The sequence below is a fragment of the Macaca fascicularis genome, chromosome 7 (assembly GCF_037993035.2).
Source record: "Macaca fascicularis isolate 582-1 chromosome 7, T2T-MFA8v1.1".
Classification (NCBI taxonomy): domain Eukaryota; kingdom Metazoa; phylum Chordata; class Mammalia; order Primates; family Cercopithecidae; genus Macaca; species Macaca fascicularis.
The window spans coordinates 161,265,382-161,289,484 of record NC_088381.1 but is presented as its reverse complement, the minus strand read 5'-3'; the positions used below and the strand labels follow the sequence as shown (position 1 = coordinate 161,289,484).

The window sequence follows — 24,103 nt, the reverse complement described above, 5'->3', positions numbered from 1 at the left end:
TGGAATTGGGTTTCTGGTCAGTCCAACTCTAATGGTATATCCTTTATCTCTCTTCCAGCAGGATGCCTGAATATAAGAATGTGTTCAGTTTCAGAGTTCAGGCATCCTGTAAGTCCCAGAGTTAGCTCCCCGTGCATTACAGTAGAGGGCTATATGTGGTGTCTTTGTGCAGAGAACTGACATTCCCATGAATGCTTTCCCTTCATTATGCTATTCTCATTACCCCCCACACTTAAATGTAAACATTTTAAATGCTGTATTAGATAACACTAATTTATGAAGTAAACATTAAAGAAATATCAATCTAGTCAATTAAGTACCTTAAGAATTATTAATGTGAGCTGGGCGTGGTGGCTCACACCTGTAATCCTAGCACTTTGGGAGGCCAAGGTGGGCAGATCACCTGAGGTCGGGAGTTCAAGACAGGCCTGGCCAACATGGTGAAACCCTGTCTCTACTAAAAGTACAAAAATTCTCTGGGCATGGTGGTGCGTGCATGTAATCCCAGCTACTCGGGAAGCTAAAGTGAGAGAATTGATTGAACCCAGGAGACGGAGGTTGCAGTGAGCTGAGATCATGCTACTGCACACCAGCCTGGGTGACAGAGTGAGACTCCCATCTCAAAAAAAAAAAAATATTATTAATCTGTGTGTGTGTGTGTCATGGCTTGAAGAGAAATCATTCATGAATTGTCTGTATGCTTTAGCCTCCTCTACTAAGTTACTAAAGTTATTCCCTAGAAGTTTTCAGCTGCTTTTCCAGCTTTGTCTGCTTTTGTCTCTCGCACAACTTGTCAGAAGCTGTAAGAATAAAGAATATAAACATTGTGTACCTTTTCACACACATGCAGCGTGAATCTCAGTGATTGCCTCTTTCCCATTAGAAGGGATTAATGTTCTCCAGGTAGACAGCCTTCTCATTTCCTTTCCAGTATTCACTTGGTTTTGTAGTCAGTGATTAATTTTTTACAGAGCACTAAGGAAAAGAACTTCTGGCAGCTTCCATAGCCTGGTGGTACTTTTTTTAAATTTAACTTTTAATAGGTAATAAATTCACACGGAACAGAATTCATCATGGTATTCAGTAAAGAGTCCCCTGCCCTTCCAGCTTTGTTCCCAGCCACTCAGTTGCCCTTGACAGAGGCAACCAGTGTTACAGGTTCCTGTGTACCCTTCCAGATAGATAATCCAGAGATTGTCTCAGAACATAACCTAAAATGTATTGAAAGGGAGCATAAAAAGATATTTAGATTGGAAGTATAGTATAAGTAATGCCTGACTGGCATTTAGCTCTTGCAGGAGAATCTTGTAAGACTTTTTGAGACAAGGTCTCGCTCTGTCGCCCAGGCTGGAGTACTGCAGTGGCATGATCACAGCTCACTGCAACCTTGACCTCCCAAGCTCAATCAGTTCTCCCACCTCAGCCTACCAAGTAGCTGGGACTACAGGCATATGCCACCATGGCTGGCTAATTTTTAAATTTGTTTTTAGAGACCGGGTCTCACGCTGTTGCCCAGGCTGGTCTTGGACTCCTGGGCTCAAGAGATCTGCCCTGCCTGAGCCTCCCAAAGTCCTGGGATTACATGCATGAGCCACCATGCGTGGCCAAGACCATTGAAACAGAGACTTGAAAGATATGCTTCTTTGTGGATAAATGGTCATGTACCACATGATGATTCAGTAAGCAGTAGACCACATGTACAACAGTGGTCCTCTAAGGTTATATAATAATGTACTTTCACAGTACCTTTTTGATGTTTAGATGTGTTTCATTGAACAAATACCATTGCATTACAGTTGCCTATAGTATTCAATACAGTGACACACTGTGCAGATTCGTAGCCTATGAGCAATGGCCTATATACTGTGTACCCTAGGTGTGGAATAGGCCTTATACCATCTAGGTTTGTGTACATACACTGATGTTTACACGATGATGAAATTGCCTAAAAATGCTTTCCTCAGATGGTATTCCTGTTAAGTGACCACTGTTAAGCAACTTTAAGACTATACTCTAGTATTATGCCTCTTTACCCAACAGGGACAATCAAATTCCAAATATTAGCTACAAGGATATAAGAAACAAAACACAGGCCGGGCGCGGTGGCTCAAACCTGTAATCCCAGCACTTTGGGAGGCCGAGACGGGCGGATCACGAGGTCGGGAGATCGAAACCATCCTGGCTAACACGGTGAAACCCCGTCTCTACTAAAAAAATACAAAAAACTAGCTGGGCGAGGTGGCGGGCGCCTGTAGTCCCAGCTACTCGGGAGGCTGAGGCAGGAGAATGGCGGGAACCCGGGAGGCGGAGCTTGCAGTGAGCTGAGATCCGGCCACTGCACTCCAGCCTGGGAGACAGAGCGAGACTCCGTCTCAAAAAAAAAAAAAAAAAAAAAAACAAAACACAGAAAAAGACAACTTTTAAAATTTTTTTGCCAAACTATAATGCATCCTTGCCTAAAATATAAATTATATTCTTCCCACTCCTCAGAGAAGTGGTAAAGTTAGGTGTGTTCTGAGAAAAGAATGCTGAAGAAGATAAAAGGAATAAGGGTACTAAGCAAACTAAAGTGATTTGGATTGTCCAGTCTATCAGAAAGTATATTACTAAGGTGGCCATAAATGTAGTACAACCAGTAGACCCTAAGGTGAACCCTAATCTCCATTTTCTGGTATTCACACAGTAGTGGGTTATATGTAGATTCTATCCCTTGCCATTCTCACTCCACCTGAGAATTTAGGTAGCCCCCCCATTGTGTACCATAGCCTTTTGTACACCCCTTTTGTACTACTTACTACATAGAGGTGAGATTGCCTACTTCCTTTTCTACCTTTCTAGAGCATTGTTAGCTTCTTGAGATCAAGAGCTGTATTATTTATCATTGTATCCCTCACTTATAGTACAGAGCCTGCACAAAGCTCAATTTTTTTAAAATGAAAGTCTAGAAAGGTAATCTGGAATCCAGGGCTGGTTGGCCCATTAGTTTGACCAAAATCTAGAGTGGCAATTAAAAATAACATTACATCTTGTAGACCAGTGTCAAGACTGGAGATTTTTGTATCTCCTCTTAGCCTGGGTTCTCTCCAAAACGTAGAGTCTCGTATAAGGACTTGCAAGCAAATAGTTTATTTTGGGAAGTTCTCCCAGAGAATAGGAGTGGGTAACTTATTAGTGAAATGGAAAGAGAGCAAGCCAATACAAGCAGGTGTTCTGAACTGATCACTGCTGTGGTCAGTCAGGCATAATCCTACTGGAACTCACTGATAAGCCACATGGAATGTACTTCAGGATTGTCTTCCAGAGGGAAGAAAGAGGGGACAATGGCCGGGTGCGGTGGCTCAAGCCTGTAATCCCAGCACTTTGGGAGGCCGATACGGGCGAATCACGAGGTCACGAGATCAAGACCATCCTGGCTAACACGGTGAAACCCCGTCTCTACTTACAAAAAAAAAAAACTAGCCGGGCAAGGTGGTGGGCGCCTGTAGTCCCAGCTACTCGGGAGGCTGAGGCAGGAGAATGGCGTAAACCCGGGAGACGGAGCTTGCAGTGAGCTGAGATCCGGCCACTGCACTCCAGCCTGGGTGACAGAGCGAGACTCTGTCTCAAAAAAAAAAAAAAAAAAAAAAAAACGGGACATTTACCTACCAGCCTCCATCTCTCCACTGGAAAAGTGTTTCCAATAGGGTGTTCACTCCCTTGCATCTCATGGTTTGCATATGGACAGGTGCCTAGCAGATTCCCAGAGGTGCCGACTCCAAGGGTCAGAATTTTCACAGCAGACAATGAAAGATACAAAGGTACAGCTGAGGCAGGGTGCTGTAACTGGGCTGCTCTGGTGAAAGGCAGAGTGGTTGTGCAGTGGGCACAAGAGTTGCTTAATTTAGTCTGCTTCTTGCATCACTCATATCAGTTCGTGTGCTCCATCATCACCGAAGCTTCAAGATGGTGGCTACCCACACCTCTTCAAAAGACTCAATCAGGGAAGAGGATGGGATTAGCCACAGTCCAGCTGCTACAGCTGGCTGGAAGTTTCATCTGATATTTTCATGATAACTCATCCAAATTCAATCAGGGAAGCTGAGCAACTCTGACTTACAGGATAAGGGAATTATTCTAGGAATTGGACCTTAAACAATTGAAGGAGAAGCTAGGGAAGTAAGTCCAAAAGGGAGAATAGGATTCAGAGGAGTTACCAGCCAGTCAACCTGAGAATCCAAGCGCATCCAGCCACCAAAGTGGGACTGCAAAGGGCAAGCTCATGGAGAATGGCTATTGTGTCTGGATCTGCAGCCATGTATCTGGGGACGGGCACAGGGCCAGTGTTGGTCAGCAAGGCTGCAGTTGGAAGAGCTGGATGCAGAGCAGAGGAAAAACTAGTGTCCCCTGGCACCTCTGCAACTAGCAGTCACCACATCACAGTGACTTTTAGAGAGTAATGGGCACTGCCTCTTGTCTACCTTCCAGATTTCACACATTTCTCTTGGCCAACTGTGACTTGGAACCATATAGGGATGGAGATGGTGGGGAAACAATGATCATAATGTCCTTCTTCCCTCACCCAAACTAGATTGTTGTCATTCTTTGCCACTACTTCAGCAGGCCTAGGCAGCCTACCAGGTGTGATCCAGACCTTCATCCCAGAGGTATTTGAGCTCTTAGTTTCTTTGCCAGTAGTTGCTACAATCACTAGGTTTCTGTCATCCCTTAGGAAAGAAGCACCAGAAGATGCCGCAGTGAATCACCTGGGTTCTGAATGAACTGCTGTTGTATTGCCACAGACATCGCACCTCGTCCAACACAGTATCCACTTGTACAAGTGTACCTTCAGGACCTGCCAGTGCAGATAGCCAGGTCTTATAATTCTTTGGGTGTCTATACTCTTTCCTCCCAGAACAGGGACTGTATTTTCCCAATCAGACTGTGCTGGGAACATGATCCTCATTATTGGTTTGGAGGTAGTGAGAGAAGGCAGGAACTGATCTTAAAGAGAACAAGCATTATCTTTTCAGGCACCTGCAGGGTCTCCAGATGAAGGAGGCTGCTGCTTTCTAGTAAGGAGTTGGGGGAGCTGCTTCTCCTAGCCCAGAAAATTCAGGTAAATGTTGGGGTTTAATATTCTCAGCTAAGCCACCCAAATATCCCCATTCCAGGTTTCTGTGTCCCAAGTGTTCCTATCAGGACCCAGATTTTATCATAGAATACCAGTCGAGGCTTTCTTTCATATCTCCTTAGTAGTTCTGATATCCTTAAAATTAAGTCTTGAGCCTGAATTTTGGCATTCTGCCCTGCAGCTGCAAGAAATAGGGTCTTTTCAAACACTGACCTGGAAGTCTTCAGACTTTGAAGAATGCCTAGATTTAAGGGTTGGCTAACCTGAGCCTGTCATTCTTTGTTCATGGCCTGTAAAGCTGTTAATCCAGCCAGTATCTAGGCCTTATAATCACTAATGTTTCCATTCCATTCAAGTGCCACCATGATTGGTGATCTGATACTTTACCTTCCACATAAACCTCATTTTAATCTGCTCCTGGTGTTGTCATGCTACTTATATACAGGGGTTATCACCATGCCACCTACCAGGAGGAATGGGAGGGGGAACCTTTTGCCATTCGGTCAATGAGTAAGGGAGATCTAGAATCTCATTCAAGAACCTTGTTTTCTAGGGCCATCTCTGTTACTAGCTATCTTTGCTGGGTGTCTCCTCCCATTCCTCACAATCCCTGCTGAAAGCACATCCCAAATCAAAGGCTTACATGCAGGTCACTTATTCAGTAAGTATCCCATGAACTATGAATAGGAGTGAGGGGGAGCACTACAGCAGTGGGTCGTTGAGCTGGTCACCACTGCAGACACCTGGGTTTAGACTCTTCTTCAGAATTGTCCTCCTGAGAAATAGTAGAGAGGAGCGTTCATCCAACCAGCTAAGAGTCACAGCATCTAAGGACCGACAGTGCAGAACACTGAGGTGCAGGTTAACTTGTCTTCTCACCCTTATATCTGACACTCAGTTTTTGCTTTGGATTAGGAATTCTTGGTTGCCTTTTAAGAATAGATTTGTAGGTATGATGTGATGATAGTGCTGTTTTAGAAAACTTAAACCTTTCAATAGTGTGCTCTGTATGCATTGGAGTCCTGGGTAGAGGGAGACAGTAGGAAACTTTTCAGTAATTGGTATGTGAGATGCTAAGGATTTGAACAAAGGTGGTGATCTAGTGGGAATGGAAGAGAGGCTAATTGAAGGATGTTCTGAAGGACGAATCTGTAGGACACATTGACAGGTTAGACGTTGAAGTCAAAGGAGGCCAGAAAGACAGAGTAGAAATTTAAGATTTCTAGGGTATTGGGTAGACACATTGCTCCCCAATTTCCAGCATAATCCTCAGAACTTCAGATTCTTTCAGCTGACATGAGAAAATAAGACTCACAGGATGTAGGGTTTTTTTTGTTTTGTTTTTGAGACAGAGAGTCTCGTTCTGTCGCCCAGGCTGGAGTGCAGTGGTGCAGTCTCGGCTCACTGCAACCTCTGCCTCCCAGGTTCAAGCGATTCTCCTGCCTTAGCCTCCTGAGGTCATGAGTAGCATTTTTAGTAGAGACAGGGTTTCACCATGTTGGTCAGGCTGGTCTCAAACTCCTGACCTCATGATCCACCTGCCTCGGCCTCCCAAAGTGCTGGGATTACAGGTGTGAGCCACTGCACCCGCCCACAGGATGTAGTTTTTGTTTTGTTTTGTTTTGTTTTTTTGAGACAGGGTCTCACTCTGTCATTCAAGCTGGAGAGCAGTGCCATCTCTTGGCTCCCTGCCACCTCTACCCTCCAGGCTCAAGCGATCCTCCCACCTCAGCCACCTGAGTATCTGGGACTACAGGCATGTACCACTACACCCACCTAATTTTTGTATTTTTTGTAGAGACAGGGTTTCATCATATTGCCCAGGCTGGTCTCGAACTCCTGAGCCCAAACGATCCACCCGTCTTGGCCTCCCATAGTGCTGGGATTTCAGGTGTGAGCCATCGCACCCAGACAGGATGTATTTTAATCTGGCACAGGCTAAGTGAGGGTCGAGAATTAGTGATGCAGCTGCCTGAATTTAAAACCTATGGTCTTTCACTTCCTGCCACACTCACTTCCTTTATTTCTTAATTTCTTTTCCCAGGATTCTGAATCAGTCATATACTGATTAGTAAGAAAGAATTGAAGCAACTTTTCTCTCAAGCCTGTTTGTACTTCAAGTCTTATTTCTTTTTTTTTTTTTTTTTTTTTTTTTTTTTTTTGAGACGGAGTCTCGCTCTGTCACCCAGGCTGGAGTGCAGTGGCCGGATCTCAGCTCACTGCAAGCTCCGTCTCCCGGGTTTACGCCATTCTCCTGCCTCAGCCTCCCGAGTAGCTGGGACTACAGGCGCCCGCCACCTCGCCCGGCTAGTTTTTTTTTTTTTTATTTCTTAATAGAGACGGGGTTTCACCGTGTTAGCCAGGATGGTCTCGATCTCCTGACCTCGTGATCCGCCCGTCTCGGCCTCCCAAAGTGCTGGGATTACAGGCTTGAGCCACCGCGCCCGGCCTAAGTCTTATTTCTTTTTTTTTGAGACGGAGTCTCGCTCTGTTACCCAGGCTGGACTGCAGTGGCCAGATCTCAGCTCACTGCAACCTCCGCCTCCCGGGTTCACGCCATTCTCCTGCCTCAGCCTCCTGAGTAGCTGGGACTACAGGCGCTCGCCACCTCGCCCGGCTAGATTTTTGTATTTTTTAATAGAGACGGGGTTTCACCGTGTTAGCCAGGATGGTCTCGATCTCCTGACCTCGTGATCCGCCCGTCTCGGCCTCCCAAAGTGCTGGGATTACAGGCTTGAGCCACCGCGCCCGGCCTAAGTCTTATTTCTAACTCTGGTGCCTCTGAAGAGTCACCACGCCAAGTCTAAGGCCGGCCCTCCTCTAAACTTACGATCTTGTTTTATGTTGCATGGCAAGCTGTAATCTCCCTGTTCCTTTTTCCCTTCCCCATTGCCTGTTTCCTCCTTCCTCTTTCCACCCCAACCTCAATATGAATCTGGAAGCCGTTTATACATTTCCTGATGGACATGTGCCAGTGGAAAGGTTTCCCACTGGTATTGGTGAAACAAGTAGGGTGGCATTGTAGGAATAATAAGTAAGGGGGAAACAAAGATCCTGACAGTGTATTCAGGAGAACTGTCAACAGTGAGGCTTTTTTTTAGTTACCAGAGGAACATGAAGAAGAGAAACAAAAATTGATAATAAAAACAGAAAGTGATCCTATGTAACATGCAGCAGTACAGTCATTTTGTGTTACTGAATTTCAGATTGATTTGTTAGCTCTTTATGTCTCAGCCTTCAGCCTTGGTCATTCATTCATATTAGTTATGTGACTCAATTTTTTGAGGGAAGGTATTTTTGCTCACATTAAGGATTAGAAAGAAAATATCCTAGTAAAAGAGAATAGAGGAAAGGATTAAATAAGAAGGCGATGGATCTGTATAAGCAAAAGAAATTGTAAGAAGTTGACTTTGTACTACCTGCCAACCTCCCAACAGCATCATTGAAAATCTGTCTGAGTGGAATATATTGGTGCCTTTTATCCATTAAATGCCTTGGCTGCAGGTGGAATTTTTCCGTTACCAGGAAATTGTTAATAAAAGCTGCTTTTTTTTTTGTTTTGAGACAGAGTCTCGCTCTGTTGCCCAGGCTGGAGTGCAATGGTGCGATTTTGGCTCACTGCAACCTCTGCCTCCTGGATTCAAGGGATTCTCCTGCCTCAGCCTCCCGAGTAGCTGTGACTACAGACACATGCCACCACACCCAGCTAATTTTTGTATTTTTAGTAGAGACTGGGTTTCGCCATGTTGGCCAGGTTTGTCTCGAACTCCTGACCTACCTGCCTCAGCCTCTTAAAGTGTGGGATTACAGATGCCGACCACCACGCTTGGCTGTTAATAAAAGCTTTTGGCCAGGCACAGTGGCTCACGCCTGTAATCCCAGCACTTTGGGAGGCTGAGGCGGGTGGATCACCTGAGGTCAGGAGTTCAAGACCAGCCTAGCCAACATGGCAAAATCCTGTCTCTACTGAAAATACAAAAATTAGCTGGGTGTGGTGGCGGGCGCCTGTAATCCCAGCTACTCAGAAGAGTGAGGCAGTAGAATTGCTTGAACCCGGATAGCTGAGGTTACAGTGAACTGAGATCACACCACTGCACTCCAGTCTGGCAATAAGAGTGAAACTCCATCTCAAAAAATAAAAAAAGTTTTTGAGTTGATCTAAAAATATCTAACTGGTTTATTAGTCAACCATTGCTGTGTAAGAAACAACCTGAGAACCTCAGTGGTATATCACAATGAACATTTATTTCTCATAAGTTTCTGGGTTAGGTGGGGCATTTCTGCTTCAGTTTGCAGCAACTGGGACCTCTCTCATTGCCACCGTGAGTCAGCAGGGGTGGCTGTGTTCCCAGGGCTGCTCATTCTCCTCCTGGGACCAATAAGCTAGTCACAGTGCGCTCTTCACATGGTAGGAGGTAAGGCCAGCCCCGTTCCCAGAAGAGGAAAGGACTCTAGACAGAGCCGTACTATTCAAAGCACGTCTACAGTGAGTGAGCTAGGTACAGAAATTAACAAGCATTTAGAAACTTTAAACAATTGCCACAATATTCAAGAGGTGTTTTTGCTGAATAAAGTACTGGTCCAGGACACATTGGAAATTTAAAAAGAAAGAAAAAACTGTAGCATGACTCGCGATAGTTTGCAAAGTGCCGAGAGAGAATACGTGACATTCTGCTCACTAGAACTGACTCCCTGTACTGCCCATGAGTAAGCATTGTGATCTGCACGTGTGTCATGGGTTTGTGTTAGGATCACTTTTTCACCAAGAGTCTGATCATCTTTGAGTGTGCTGATGGTTTTGGACCTACAGGACTTGTCCATTACCAAGGATGTGGCACCATGTAAAGCTTCCCAGCACCCACTTGTTGGCCTTTCCCTGCCAGCATCATTTTCATTCCAATATTGATAACCTTGACAAAGTCTTACTATCATTAATTGAAATCCTTTACCATCAGATTAAAACATTAATTTTGACATTACCAACATTCCAGTTGTTTACCTGTCTTCCTTTTACATTTTTGAGTTAATATCACCATGTTTGGTGTATTTATAAGGTACTTTCTGCTCGTGAGAGAAGTAGTTCTAAATAAGTTCTAATGAGCAGTGATTAGTAAGTCCTAAGTTAGGGCTGGGTGCAGTGGCTTACGCCTGTAATCCTAGCACTTTGGGAGGCCGAGGCGGGTGGATCACCTGAGGTCAAGAGTTCAAAACCAGCCTGGCTAGCATGGTGAAACCCCATCTCTACTAAAATACAAAATATTAGCTGGGCATGATGGTGGGTGCCTGTAATCCCAGCTACTCGGGAGACTGAGACGGGAGAATCACTTGAACCCAGGAGATGATGGTTGCAGCGAGCCAAGATCGCGCTACTGCACTCCAGCCTTGGCAGCTGTGCAAAGCTCTGTCTCAAAAAAAAAAAAAAAAAAAAAAAAAAAACCTAAGTTAAAGGCATAAAAAGCAGGAAGACGGGGGACCTTTTGGGAGGGGAAGGAAGGATATGTTTTGGTAGGACTTGGCTTCTTCCTAGATGTGTAACCTTGAATAACTTATTTAATCTTCGTGAGCCTTAGTTTTCTCATCATAAAATGGGGATGATAATGGTAATAATAATCTCCTTTGAGAAGAAGTGCTAAAATTAAATATTCTAAAGCAAGCAATTAGCACAGAGCCTAATTGTTTTCAAGAGTGTTAGTTACTGTTATTTGCTTTTAGTTATCTACTAAGTGCCAGACACTATAGAATCAGATAAGATGGGGCCTTTACTGAAAAGGGGCTTATTCTGGTGGAAGAGTCAGACAAATATATATAAGAAAGATATAGTAGTATGAGAGTTTTGTGCTGTTATAGACAAACACAGGGTACCAGAGAAACTTTTAGGTAGGAGGAACACCTGACCTAAGACTTTGAGGAGCAGTATGAAAGTAGGCTCTTAAAAGAGGCAGCATCTAAGCTGAGACTTAAAGATGCAGAGAAGTTAAGAAAAAGAGGGGCATTTCAGAAAAGTGGAACAACACACACAAAAGCCTGGAGGTGCAAGCGTTTGGTGGGCTTCTGGGGAATTGGAAGGGACGAAGTATGACTGGGGTGTAGAGTCTGCTCAGGGATGGGCTGGGGAGTAGGCAGGTGCCAGATTATCAAGGGAGATGTAGCTTGGACTTTTTCTTGAAATCATTTGTAGCATGAAGCTATTGAATAATTCGTTAAAGAGGCATATATAATTTACATTTTAAAAGATCATTCTGGCAACAGTACAGAGAGCAGATTAGAAGGGGAAAGACTGGAGGTGGAAATTTTTTTAAAGGCCATTTCAATAATGCAGGGGAAAAGTATCAGGTTCTGAAAAGGAGGTGGTGAAATTCAGTGGAGATTCTGTGGAGGGGTTGGATTGAAAAGAAGAATGAACAGCATCTGGTGACAGATTGGTTATGGGCGTCCGGAGATGGACCCCATGATAGCACTCAGACCTCTGGCTTTGGTGACTGAAGAGGACCAGATTTCCCAGAGGAAATGAATTGACTTTGGCATTTAAGATGTTTGTGGGAAATCCATGTGAAAGTCAGGTGTGACTGGGAGTCAGCTCAGGCTTGGAGCTATCAACTGGGAAGTCAGGGATATAATGAGGTGAAGGCCGTGGGGCAGGTGATATCACCAGGCAGTGAAAAGAGCTGGGTATTCAGGGTACTCGGCTTAGGTACTCCAGACTGTTTGAACAAATGTGGAGTGTCAAGAGTATGGTCTGATTTAAATCCCATAACAACCCTTTGAGGTAGGAAACAATCTCAGCTTTGCAGATGAGAACATTTCAGACTCTTGAGAGTTAAGTGATTTGCCTAAAGTGATTTTGCTACTGAGTGGCAGAGCTAGGATTTTGAGTCCAATCTGTCTGATTTTAAAGCCCATTTTTTTTCCTACTGTATCCTGCTTCTTTGTAGACCTCAGCAGTTTAAATATTTGTGATCATGTTATCTATCATTCTTTTTCTTCACCTCTGCCAGTATCCTGGTTTAGTAGGATTGTGATACATCATTTTAAATAACCAGCTTTTCTCTCATTTGCCCTGCTTCACTCCCAAACACATCTATAAGATTGCCTTTCCTATCAGATTGACTCATCCCACTCAATTCTATTCCAATACCCACTTTAAAACAACAGGCCAACAGAGGTCCTCCACTGGCTACTGAATGAGGTCTGTCCTCCTCAGCTCGGCATTCAAGGCTCAAAGGCTCATCATAAAATGATGACTGTTGAAAACTTTCCCATATTTCCCGCTTCTCATCAGCACATCTTCATGCCTTTGGGTGTCATCTATATGTGGATATAAATGTGGTGGTCTCATTGTGTTCCTTATAGGGATATTCTTTTAGTGCTTAGAATAAATATATCTTTTACTTGCTCTGTTACCATCTTTATAAAAACCGGTTTTGTCTTTGTGATGAAATCAGCTTGGATGTCTTCTGACCTTAGTTCCCTTTCCAGCATCAGGGTTCTTTATACTCTATCCCTAATGTGATGAGCCAGCCTCTGCTCTGACACTTTCTAGAGGGTTCCTTTTTTTGATGGGAGAAGAGGATGGAAATTCTAATTGTTAGAAATTTCTTATCATTGAACCAAAATCTCCCTGCTTTTAACATCTGTCTGTTTCCTGGGAACAACGGATAAATCGGTTATTTCTCCTCTGCCTCATGAAGAGGCATTTAAAGACAGCTCTTATGTCTCTCCTCAGGATTCTCTGACATAACTCAAATAATCTCTTGCTTGGAGCTCTTCTCCTGTGATAAGTTGCAAACTCTCTACTACTCCCTCGCCCTCCTGAGACTCTTGCGGTTTGGTCAGTGCTCATCTAAACTGACCCACGGGGCCCAGAACAACACAGCACTCCGCAGAAAGCAGCAACATTAGTCCTTTGATTACAGCTCGATGCTTGTACCTGAAAAGCCTGAGATAGATTCAGACCTATAACACCCATGTCACATTTTGCATTCATTCAGTTTAAAAAAAACCCAGATATTTTATATAGTTCTAGTTAAGCCAACCATCATCTGCTGTGCAGTCGATTTCTTAAATGTAGAACTAATTCTCCTAGTTATATTTCAACTTCATTTTGATCAGTCTTTTTAGGCAATTATGATTCTGCTATGCAGTGTGGTTTTAACTGTGTTTCCAAGTTTGGGGTTATCTGAAGATTTTGAAACATACTTTCCACATCATTATCCAAGGTTTTTGTTTGTTTGTTTTTGAGACAGGGTCTCACTCTGTCGCCCAGGCTGGAGTGCAGTGGTGTGATCTCAGCTCACTGCAACCTCCACTTCCTGGGTTCAAGCAATTCTCCTGCCTCAGCCTCCTGAGTAGCTGGGATTACAGGTACGTGCCACCATACCCAGCTGATTTTTGTATTTTTAGTAGAGATGGGTTTTTACCATGTTGGCCAAGCTGATCTCAAACTCCTGACCTCAGGTGATCCACCCGCCTCAGCCTCCCAAAGTGCTGGGATTACAGGCGCGAGCCACTGCACCCGGCCCAAAGTTCTTGATAAACATGGCAGAAACCAACTTCCCATTCCATGCATCAAGTTAATCAGTGCTATTTATGAATGGTTCTGTTAACCACTGCCCTGTCATCCCATCCCCTGTCTCTTCATCTTATCTGCAAAGATCTAATTTGTACATTCAACGCGTTTTTATTTAGCACAAGTGCTAGGAATACATTGAAGATAGCAGTCCCTATCTTGTGGTGCTTACAGTTTAGCAGCATCATGAAATATTTTCTAAATGCTTTGTGGAAATCAAGTTATGCAGTTATCTATGATATTTCTTCTCATCTGGTACCATATCAGAAAAGGGAATGAGGGATTACTTTTTGTAGACTCCATATTGCTACTCATTATCTTCTGTCACTTCAAAGTGGGATTTACTCCCTTTATCTTTACACCTTTCATGGTTTCACAAATAGCTTTGAACTTTAGAAGTCTCTGGAGTTCACTTATGCCCTTTCTGTGTATCCATATTTTTGGTGGTGTTTGTTTAATTTAATTTAATTTAATTTTGAGACAGAGTCTTGCTTTGTCTCCCAGGCTGGAGTGTAGTGGCACGATTTCAGCTCACTGCAACCTCCACCTCTCGAGTTCAAGCGATTCTCCTGCCTCAGCCTCCCTAGTAGCTGGGATTACAGGATGCCTAACTAATTTTTATATTTTTAGTAGAGACTGGATTTCACCGTGTTGGCCAGACTGATCTTGAACTCCTGACCTTAGGTGATCTGCCTGCCTTGGCCTCCCAGAGTGCTCAGATTACAAGCGTGAGCCAGTGCGCCTGGCCTGTTGGTGGTGTTTAAACGCCTGTTTTTGTTTGTTTGTTTGTTTTCACATTATCAGGATTGTTTTTTGTTTTATAGTAAGCTTAATGAAAAACTTCTGTTCAACTTTAGGCATTTTCACTCCCATAATCTTTGTCACTCAGATTTTTACTTATATTTTATCTTTATGTTTTGAAATGATCTTTCCTGAGGAGGAGAGTTGAGTCTCCTTAGGTTTTCCTTTCTTCCTTGAGTTCTTGAAATGCCATAGTTGCTTTCTCCAGGATCCTGGTCCTTTTCACTTCCTTTTTCAGGTTTGCCAGAACTAAGCTCAGATGTATTTTGTCTGTTTTCTGAAGGATTAAACTGTCAACAATGCAAGGTGCTATGTTTTCATACAAAGAGTGGATGTCTGCATAGCCGGCAGCCCACCTACCTTATTCTGAGGTGTGCGTTCTCTCATCAGTCAGGTGTCATCCACATCCTTCCTCTAGCCAGTTTCCACCACTGCAGCCTTTTTGCCTACTCTTCTTTCCCCTTTGGTCCAATGTCTTCCTCTATACTGTCTTACTCACATTGTTGGATTTGCACATAGATGTTTATTATCTTGAACTTGGGACGATTCTCTGCCTTTTTCTCTAGATCCATCTCTGTAAGGCAGCAGATTTTCTATAGATGCCATAGTCTATTGTTAACCCATCCCACCAAGTTTTGGTGATTTTCATGAGATTTTATTTATCTCCTTGAGTTCTTTTTTGCTGTTGTGACTTTTAAATATAGTGCCTAGCACACTAATGTTCAATAAGTAATATTTATGATTAATCTCAAGAAGTATTTGCCTTCTCTTTTAGGCTGTGAGGATATCATTGCTGAGAGCATCTCATTAGATACCTTAATTGCCATCCTCAAGTGGAGTTCTCATCCATATGGCTCTAAATGGGTGCACCGACAAGCTTTACATTTCCTCTGTGAGGAATTTTCCCAGGTCATGACTTCGGATGTTTTTTATGAACTCAGCAAAGACCATCTGCTTACTGCTATCCAGTCTGACTACCTACAGGTAATCATTTAAACACCTCTCAAACCCATTGTCATTCATATGTGCACCAAAAAAAATCCATCTATGCTCTATTACTCTTCCATGTAGGGTAGGGCAGGGGAAGAGAAACAGGCTGTGATCAAACCACACAGGAACTGCCCCCTTCACAGTTGTACAACAAAAGCCTTCTGTCTCACTAGCTCTTCATTACCCTGCTGCCATGACTCAACACTGAACAAGCCCAGGTCCCAGCCAGATGCACCAAAGAGAGATTGGGGCAGTAGGCAAGGTCAGAAGCACATCCCAACAGTGATTTTCTTGACTTCTATTAATGTAGCTTGTGTATGGTGGTTTCTTACTTTTGGTGGAGCATCCCATACTTAGACTGTAGACAGTAGCTTCAGCAGCACAAAGTAAAAATAGTATTCACTTTCTGATCTGCTCAGATGGTTATCAAAACTCAGCGCATGTATTCTTCCAAAGCATGGTAATGTTTTCAACTACTTGTTTTTAAGCAGAAGTAGTTTTTAGCAGATTCTTGTGTTCTTGACTTAAATGTCAATTTAATTTGGAAATTTAAATTAATAATAGATTTTATATATTACAGAAAATACTTGCAGGCAAAGTATATTCAAGCTTAATTTTTTTCCATTGGCTGTATGAATTTTATGCTAAAAACTGTACAACTGTTTTAATGCTATTAAAGACATAAACCCATTGAGCCACTTCCTATTTCTTTGTATTTGTACTAGAAAAATGATAAAATGCTACCGTTTTAGTCAGAAATGCAGTGGAGAGTTAAATAATACACTCAGCATCTGTGCTTTTCCTTTGTTGCTTTGATTGCAGTACAGATGTCATACTTGGGCTTGATTTATGGAGAATCTTTGTTCATTAACCTCGTCTCATTGTCCTGATCAAAACTGGATGCTTTATGTTTGTGTTAGAAGTTGTTAGTTTTCTTAGATTATTGCTTTAGGAGCTTTGCATTCCTTCTTAGAAAGTATTTAAAAAAAAAAAAAAAATGGGCCGGGCGCGGTGGCTCAAGCCTGTAATCCCAGCACTTTGGGAGGCCAAGACGGGCGGATCACAAGGTCAGGAGATCGAGACCATCCTGGCTAACACGGTGAAACCCCGTCTCTACTAAAATATACAAAAACCTAGCCGGGCGAGGTGGCGGGCGTCTGTAGTCCCAGCTACTCGGGAGGCTGAGGCAGGAGAATGGCGTGAACCCGGGAGGCGGAGCTTGCAGTGAGCTGAGATCCGGCCACTGCACTCCAGTCTGGGCGACAAAGCGAGACTCTGTCTCAACAACAAAAAAAAAAAAAATGGAGAGCAGCCTAGATTTGCTCTAAGATTTTAAATAAAATACAAAGAAATGAGGGATACATTGCCATTTCACAGATTGTGCTTCACCAACCAGTAAAATACCTTGTAGAGATTTTAGTTTCTTTTGCAAAAACAAGTTGACTGACTTGTTTTTCCTGTCCCTCCAGGAGTTAGTAGTTACTCTGCCTATACCCTATACTTATACTTTCATTTACTTATCTGTGTTTTCTTCCAAAAGAGAATTTAAGGCAGCTTTATAGAAACCACATAGTAAGATAAAATAAATTTAAAATAGGAAGTGAGTTGCTCGAGCCCAGGAGTGTGAGACCAGCCTCGGCAACAGGTAGGACCCCATCTCTACAAAAAATTTTTAAAAAATTAGCCACTTGGGAGGCTGAGTTGGGTGGATCACAAGGTCAGGAGATCGAGAGCATCCTGGCTAACAAGGTGAAACCCCATCTCTACTAAAAATACAAAAACCAGGCATTGTGGCAGGTGCCTGTAGTCCCAGGTACCCGGGAGACTGAGACAGGAGAATAGCGTGAACCCAGGAGGCGGTGCTTGCATTGAGCCAAGATCACGCCACTGCACTCCAGCCTGGGCAACAGCACGAGACTCCATCTCAAAAAAAAAAAAAGAAATTAACTGGGTGTGGTGGCACACACCTGTAGTCCCAGCTGCTCAGGAGGCTGAGATGGGGAGAATCCCTTGAGCCCAGGAGGCTGAGGCTGCAGAGACCCATGATGGCACTGTTGCACTCCAGCCTGGGCAATAGAGTACAACTCCATCTCAAAAGGAAAAATTAAAATGAAAAAATAAAATAGGAAGGGAGCAGATTACAGAAAAAGAAGATAGAAATGAAATTTAAAAATTAGTTGGAGCCAAGAGTGAGGTTACTGGATAAAATATATGTAATACAGTCTTGTGTATTTCCTGTCGATGGACCACAGATTTAACACTAAAACTTCAGCCAATGGAAAGAGTGAAACATGGTAAGTTGCGTGCTGTATTTCCCACTTACGAAAAGTCCTTAATGAAATTAACCACTTATCTAATTTCACTAAAATAAATATAAACCATTTTTTATTACAGGCAAGTGAACAAGATATCCTTAAATATCTGATTAAATGGGGAGAGCATCAGTTGATGAAAAGAATAGCAGATAGAGGTAAGCTCAGAAAATTAGCTTGCGCTAGTTACCTTGTGTAAATTTTTGGTGGTTCTTAACATTCCCAGCTTACAGAAATGCATGCCGCACATCAGTCTTGAAAACTGACACTGTTGCCTGGTGAAAATGGAAGTCTTTACCATCGGCAAAATCCTTTAGTGGACAGGGTATAGTTTATTAAAATAAATATATCAGGCCGGGCGAGGTGGCTCAAGCCTGTGATCCCAGCACTTTGGGAGGCCAAGACGGGCGGATCACAAGGTCAGGAGACGAGACCATTCTGGCTAACATAGTGAAACCCCGTCTCTACTAAAAATACAAAAAATTAGCCGGGCGTGGTGGCGGGCGCCTGTAGTCCCAGCTACTTGGGAGGCTGAGGCAGGAGAATGGCGTAAACCCGGGAGGCGGAGCTTGCAGTGAGCTGAGATCCGGCCACTGTACTCCAGCCTGGGCGACAGAGCAAGACTCCGTCTCAAAATAAATAAATAAATAAATAAATAAATAAATAAATAAATAAATAAAATATATCAGAAAGTCTTATTTTGCAGCTTTAAAAGGATACTTTTTATTATTATGTTCTTAGGTGCTTAATAAAACATGTTGACTGATTCATGGAAGTATTAGAAGGAAAAATTTAATATAATTTCATATAATGACTAAAGTGTTACAAAAGCATAATGATGAAAATGTGGAATTAGTGTTGATGGTTACACAACAATAAGAGTATAGTAAGAGCCACTGAATGGTACGCTTTAAAATGTTTTAAATAAATTTTGTGTTATGTGAATTTTAACCTCAATTTAAAAATACGAGTACAGGCTGACCTGAGGTCAGGAGTCTGAGACTAGCCTGGCCAACATGGCAGAATCCCACCTGTACTAAAAATACAAAAATTAGTGGGAAGTGGTGGCACATGCCTGTACTCCCAGCTACTCGAAGACTGAGGCGTGAGAATCACTTGAACCTGGGAGGCAGAGGTTGCAGTGAGCTGAGATTGCACTACTGCACTCCACATGGGTGACAGAGCGAGACTCAAAAAAAAAAAAAAGGAGTACAAATGAAAAAGCATTCATTGTTTATTTTTAAATGTTGTAGAAAGTAGGCCGGGCGCGGTGGCTCACGCCTGTAATCCCAGCACTTTGGGAGACCGAGGCAGGCAGATCATGAGGTCAGGAGATCGAGACCACAGTGAAACCCTGTCTCTACTAAAAATACAAAAACTTAGCTGGGCGCGGTGGCGGGCACCTGTAGTCCCAGCTACTCTGGAGGCTGAGGCAGGAGAATGGCGTGAACCCACGAGGCGGAGCTTGCAGGGAGCCGAGATCGCGCCACTGCACTCCAGCCTGGGTGACAGAGCGAGACTCCGTCTCAAAAAAAAAAAAAAAAAAAGTAGGCCAGGCGCAGTGGCTCACGCCTGTCATCCCAGCACTTTGGGAGGCCGAGGCGGGTGGATCACCTGAGGTTGGAAGTTCGAGACCAGCCTGACCGACATAGAGAAACCCCGTCTCTACTAAAAGTAAAAAAAATTAGCCAGGCGTGGTGGTGCATGCCTATAATCCCTGCTACCTGGGAAGCTGAGGCAGGAGAATCACTTGAACCCGTGGGGCGGAGGTTATGGTGAGCCGAGATTGCGCCATTGCACTCCAGCCTGAGCAATGAGCAAAATTTTGTCTCAAAAAAAGAGAAATGTTGTGGAAGGTAAAAGAGAAACAAATAATACTTCTGAATGACCTCCCAGTGGGGTCACTGCAGAAGAGAAGGAAGCATCATATGTCGGAGGCTGGGCTTTCAACTTTGGAAATTTATGATTCTACAGCAGTCTTTTGTTTGTGTCTAGGGTTAGTCCACCCACCTGTTCTTCCCTCAAACATCATTGTGTTCCTTTATGTACTGAACCTAAATTTAAAATTTTTAATTAGAAAAATTAAATACAGATTTCCCTTTTCTGTCACCTTTCGATAGCTTTATTTAGATATAATTTACATATCTTAAAAGTTCACTGGTTTAAAGTGTTCAAGTCAGTGGATTTTAGTACATTTATAGAGTTGTTTTGTCACATTTTTAAACATAAAAAATGTTGTGCTAAACCTGCCTTTAAGCCTTTTTATGGTGTTTCTTTAATATGCTACTATCCAAGCTCTAGGGAACAAAAGCAGTCCTTCTATTTTATTTCTCCAATTCTTTTCTGTGGCTGGCAAAAACCTTTAGCAATTCTCAGATTTGATTTTTTTTTTATTTTTATTTTTAAAATTGTATTTCAGAGAGCAGCAAAGTTATGAATTTTTTTTTTGGAGACGGAGGCTTGCTCTGTCTCCCAGGCTGGAGTACAGTGGCGCAATCTTGGCTCACTGCAACCTCTGCCTCCCAGGTTCAAGCTATTCTCCTGCCTCAGCCTCTTGAGTAGCTGGGATTATAGGCACATGCCACCACGCACGGCTAATTTTCGTTATTTTTAGTAGAGACAGAGTTTCGCCATGTTGGCCAGGCTGTTCTCAAACCCCTGACCTCAGATGATCCACCATGCCCAGCAAGTTATGAATTTTTTTAAATATGAAAACCATTACAATTGATTTAGAAAGAATTTTAAATGCCAGTATACAATTAGTTCTCATTCGTGGCTTTTATATTTGTCAACTTACCTAGTCACTAAAATTTATTTGTAACCCCAAAATAAAGTACTGGTGGTACTTTCATGGTCATTCCTGGACATGCATGAAGTAGCAAAAAGCTTGATCTCCCAACAAGCACATTCCCAGCTGAGTTCTAACAAGACAGAGGCACTCTGCCTTCTTGTTTCAGATGTTACCAAGTGCCACGTTTTATATTTTTGTGTTTTCGTGATCTCACTGTTTAAGATGGCCCCCAGGTGTAGTATGAAGTGCTGTCTAGTGTTCCTGAGAACAAGAAGGCTGTGGTGTGCCTTACAGAGACAATACATGGGTTAGATGAGCTTCATTCAGGCGTGAGTTACAGTGCTGTTGGTCATGAGGTTAGTGTTAATGAATCAGCCACATACATTAAATAGTCTTTAAACAGAAACACATAAAACAAGGTTCTGCCTTAATCATTTGACAAAAATGTTGTGCCCAGAGGCTCACTGGAACCTAACTCTGTGTTTTCCCTATGAACAAGAGCTCAGTATTCACTGATTCATTGTTTGTGTTGACTTTATAACTACTCGAGATAACAAGAACCGATTGTATATAACTCTGTGTAAATGTTATAGCCCATAAGCTTGTTCATTGATGTAAAGTTGGTGGTGATGAAATTTCATTTATTTGGGGCAGATAACAAGCATCCTTAAGGGTTAAAATTTTCCTTAGAAAAATAGTTTCTAGGCAAGGCATGGTGGCTCATGCATGTAATCCCAGCACTTTAGGAGGCCAAGGTAGGTGGATCATGAGGTCAGATGTTCCAGACCAGCCTAGCCAACGTGGTGAAACCCCGTCTCTACTACAAATAAAAAAATTAGCTGGGTGTGGTGGCGAGCGCCTGTAATCCCAGCTACTCAGGAGGCTGAGGCAGGAGAATCGCTTGAACCCAGGAGGTGGAGGTTGCAGTGAGCCGAGATCATGCCACTGCCTTCTAGCCTGGGCAACAGAGCAAGACTCCGTCTTAAAAAATAATAATAAAAAAATAAATAAAAGGTAGTTTCCAAACTGGGTTAGGGATGAGAAGGAAGCAAGGTGAGCCAGGCCACAGCTTTGTTTCAGTCAGTTTTATACAGAAAGATTCTGCCCTTACCTGTCACATATTTGGGGGTTTCGTGTAAGATTTTATATGAAAATGGATGTCACTACTTTTAAGAAAAAAAACCATATTTTGAAAAGCAAAATGCCTTAAATAAGTATGAAACTAAATCATAGCTAGGCAAGGGAAAAAAAAAAACAATTCTTTTCTACACAGTTAACAATTTTATTCTGAATGAATCCACAAAACTTAGCTTCTCAAAAACAATCTCTCTCTCTCTGTCTCTCTCTCTCTCTCTCACACACACACACACACACACACACACACACGAATTAAGGAAGATATCAGTTTTCTTGTAGAATATTTGAAAAAAATCCAACAGTTATATTTATGAATGATAAAGATCTTATTCTGTGTTATCTTATTCTGTGTTAATTTTTTTAAGAAAAAAAATTACAGACCCCTAAAGACATGATTAAAGATTTCCAAATTATGTAATTTTTCTTCCCACCTCAATATCATAAGCATACGTATTTCAGATTGTCGTTCACTAATGCCCAGTGAAGCAATCATTCTCTGCCCTGGACTGTGGACATATATTACATGTCAAAGATCATATTACATGTCTACTTTTATGCAGTAATATTCCCATATTATGGAAATTTGGGAGATTTTCATAAGAATCTTAAAACTAAATAAAGCACATTCGGCTTTGCCGCTTCAAACGCCAGGTGATTAACACATTGTTAAATTACTGTTACACATATGTAGGCTAGTGAGCATGCTGATAACCTACAGTGACCGGAAATGGCATGTGCCCTTCAGTGACCTTATACTACTAAAAACTGGTCACAAAAGTAAGAAAGCTTTTTAAAAAGCCCTTGATAAAATTAGATTTTAGTAGATTGTCATCTTTTCTCTTTTGAGTTAGGCTATAGAAAGGAATCCTTTATTTATTGCAGAGCAGTGATAAAATAATTTTATTGTACTGTTGATACCATGCTTTTTCTTTATCCAAGAACATCCCTATTAAACATCTTATGAAAGAAAAATAATTGATTTATAACCCTTTTTAAAGCAGAGGCACATAAGTCTATAGAGTGGTACTGTTGGTGTATGTGCTAGAGAACAAAGCAAACCTGTCTCAGAACATTTGGATTAGGTTGGAAACTTTTCATTTTCTGTCTTGTAGAGCCAAACTTACTGAGTGGCACTGCCCATAGTGTGAACAAAAGAGGTGTAAAAAGACGGGACCTGGACATGGAAGAGCTCAGAGAGATCCTTTCTTCTCTCTTACCTTTTGTGCGAATTGAACACATCTTACCTATAAGCAGTGAAGTCTTAAGTGATGCAGTAAGTATTTTTCTCCATGTATTCCTTTCATGAAAAGAAAAATGCCAGGCGTATGTTTTTATTCATTGTAAATAATTTGTAGTACTAACACAGTATTGTGAAGCTGTAATTCTGTGAGGACAGACAGATGTCTGTTGTGTGCGATGTTGTGTCCCCTGTGTCTGTCACATAGTACAGTTAAAATGTTCGGCGAATGAGAATCAAGTGGGTAAATAGGTCTTACTCATGCAAGCGCATTATTTCTAGTAGAGTTAATTCCGTCATTTAAGTGTAGATCAAGTAGACCCTTATTCAAAAAGGAAAAGGTAGAAATTACCTTTGGAGAGTCTTCAAGAACAGCAATGAATCAGAGAGCAGTGGAGTAGAGGGATTGGCTCAATAGAAAAAGAATGGATGGACCTGAAAATTAATACAGCTCATCTTACTACTTTCATAATTTTTAAACAGTGAATTTTTAAAAAATTAATAGAATTGGCTGGGTGTAGTGGCTCACTCCTGTAATCCCAGCACTTTGGGAGGCCAAGGCGGGTGGATCACCTGAGGTCAGGAGTTTGAGATCAGCCTCACCAACATGGTGGAACCCCATCTCTACTAAACATACAAAAATTAGCCAGGCGTGGTGGTGTATGCCTATAATCCCAGCTACTTGGGAGACTGAGGCAGGGGAATTTCTTGAACCCGAGAGGTGGAGGTTGCAGTGAGCCGAGATCGAGCCGCTACACTCCAGCCTGGGTGACAGACCGAGACTCCATCTCAAAAAAAAAAAAAAATTAATAGAATTGCCCGAATTTGTGGATGGGAAAAATAAATTTTATAAATATTAGTTCTTAACACATTGACTTACCGACTTAATGTAGTGCTTATAAACGTCATAACGGGTTTTTTTTAAACTGCACAGGAACATTATAAAAGTCATCTGGAAAAACAACTCATGAGAAATTTTTATAACTTCTTTTAAAAGGACATAAGAAGGGATAGCATCTAAAACGTAAAACATTTTAAAATGTTAATATTTTATCTGTGATTCTAGCATAGCAGACAAAATTGTCGAGAAAAAAGTCTTAGTTAATGTAAGAATTAAACTGGATGGGCAGAGTAGCACTTGCTTTTAATCCCAGCACTC

General features: G+C 42.3%; 1 protein-coding gene across 3 annotated transcripts in view; it reads left to right on the top strand.

Annotated features, from left to right (window-relative positions):
- BTBD7 (BTB domain containing 7) overlaps positions 1–24,103 on the top strand; it is a 106,666-nt gene that overhangs the window by 61,973 nt on the left and 20,590 nt on the right. For 2 of the 3 annotated variants that reach the window (XM_005562066.4, XM_073998136.1), the window contains 3 exons: positions 15,253–15,461; positions 17,862–17,937; positions 22,820–22,980. In XM_005562066.4, the coding sequence (XP_005562123.3) occupies positions 15,253–15,461; positions 17,862–17,937; positions 22,820–22,980 (446 nt within the window). The remainder of the gene's footprint in view (positions 1–15,252; positions 15,462–17,861; positions 17,938–22,819; positions 22,981–24,103) is intronic. The other variant, XM_073998137.1, reaches the window with a different exon arrangement.